At 32.2% G+C, this 2111-nt stretch overlaps 1 protein-coding gene across 1 annotated transcript; it reads left to right on the forward strand.

Moving 5' to 3' along the window:
* The first annotated feature begins 908 nt into the window (after positions 1-908).
* On the forward strand, positions 909-1745 carry LOC116145879 (UPF0481 protein At3g47200-like). Its single transcript, XM_031431314.1, has one exon. The coding sequence runs from the start codon at positions 909-911 to the stop codon at positions 1743-1745; it is 837 nt and encodes a 278-aa protein (XP_031287174.1).
* Positions 1746-2111: the final 366 nt, after the last annotated feature.

Here is a 2111-nt window from a genome sequence, read left to right on the forward strand (position 1 = left end):
AAAGGTGATGCTAAATGTACCTCACTTATTTATTAAACAGCCTATTTTAAATATAATTAATACTGTCATTAAAAAATTGAAGAGCAATTAATAACAAGGAGATGCCAATCTTTGCGAATTTGTAGGGAAATAAGATACTGACTTAGAATAGAAAAGAGATAAACTAGAGAGGCCAGATTACCAGATCAACTCCACAAGTGATTTATAGTTATACACTTGCAAACATGTATATCTTGACTCAGATCACTTCCTTACTCCCATAAAAAAAAAATTATTCTTTTTAATTATTTCTAGGTTCATTTACGTTGTTACAAAACTTGATCAAGATCGCATAAGCTATATATCGATAATTTTTGCAGGCAAATACCCTCTCATATATTTGTTTCCTAACTTTATTTAATCTTGCGTTGTGAAAGTTTTCTTGATTTCTTCTTATTGATCATCTCAATTCGATTGGCAGATGGAAAATGCCAAAACAAAAATTGAAGAAATTGAAAGAATTGATCATGCAATGATTGACATGGAAAGCCCACACTTCCACTTAGCAACTTCTATGAGGAATGAAATTGAAAGAATTTATCCGCTATTTGATAGATGCACTATTCATAGAGTTTTAGAGAATCTACGTCGATTAGATGAAAAGGCCTACACGCCTCGAGTCATCTCCATTGGTCCAATTCATCATGGTAGACAAGAGTTAAATGAAATGGAGAAGTACAAAAGAAGGTACCTACAAGATTTTCTTCAACGAACCGACGTAAGTTTAGAGGATTTTATAAAATTTACAAGGAAAAGGAAGAAACGGTGCGTAATTGTTATTCAGAATGCATTGAACTTAATAGTGATGACTTTGTGACGTTGATTTAGTGGATGGCATCTTTGTTATTGAGGTATTATTGAGGAACACTATGGAGGAGGTTCTTATTTCTGATCAAGTATTCAGTAATCCATATAAAATACATGATATAAATGATGATATGTATTTGGTAGAAAATCAGCTTCCATTTTTTAGCCTTGAGGATTTGTTTACGCTAGCGAATATCAACATATCCTCGAACAGAGATGGTAAACTTTCTATGCTTGAGATTACCCATGAGTTCACTAGATTTCATTGCGGATTTTTAGGAATAGAGAACTTTGAAGAAAGAAATTATTTGAGGGTGAAACATCTTGTTCATTTTCTTAGAATTTGCATGGTGCCTTCTAAATTGCCAAAGGAAGTGAGACCTAAAATTCTGACGACACCAAATGTATCAAAACTACATAAAATTGGAGTGAAGTTCAAGTTGGGGTCAACTGCAAATTTGTTTGATATAAAATTCCGTGATGAAATATTGGAAATTCCACGGCTTAGTATATGTAGCCCGATGGAATATGTAGTGAAAAATCTTTTGGCGTTTGAGCAAAGTCAATGTGATGATAATCTCTTATGTGACTATGTTATCTTCATGAATTATCTTGTTCACACTCCCAAGGATGTGGAATTGTTCGTTCGACAAGAAATTATCGAAAATCTTCTTGGGGATAGTGAAAAAGTACCAACTCTTTTTCATAAACTTGTGGAGCAGGCTACTTTTGATTCTTATTATTTCCAGTTTTCTTCTCTTGTTGAAGATCTGAATGCGTATTGCAGAAGACCTTGGAACAAGTGGAAGGCAAATTTGAAACAAGAAATTTTAAGAACTCCATGGACTGCCATTTCTGTCATTTTTATTGTCATTCTTCTTTACTTGTATTCACTTTAATACAGGCCGCATTTGTGTCCTACAGAAAGCATATATAGATTTCTATCATTTATTGTTACCAAAATGTTAAAAGAGTTATTCCTATGGCATGCGTTTTCTTTTATGATCTATAATACATGTTTTGGTTGAGAAGAGGTCTATAAATTTAATTAATTGCTTTAGTCTTTAGGAATATTTAGCTTTAAATATGGGATCTATTTACTTGTGTTGGAGTCTATTTACTTGTGTAGGGGTTAATTTAAGAATATTAATGCTTTATTCTTAAATGTATCTTCTTCAAGAATTTTATTTTATTTCTGTATAAGTTGAATCATTTGTTTGGGGGACTTAAATAAATAGAGCTATTGTAGCTTCAATCATTTGACT

Source organism: Pistacia vera, unplaced genomic scaffold (assembly GCF_008641045.1).
Source record: "Pistacia vera cultivar Batoury unplaced genomic scaffold, PisVer_v2 Contig469, whole genome shotgun sequence".
In the NCBI taxonomy this organism is placed as follows: domain Eukaryota; kingdom Viridiplantae; phylum Streptophyta; class Magnoliopsida; order Sapindales; family Anacardiaceae; genus Pistacia; species Pistacia vera.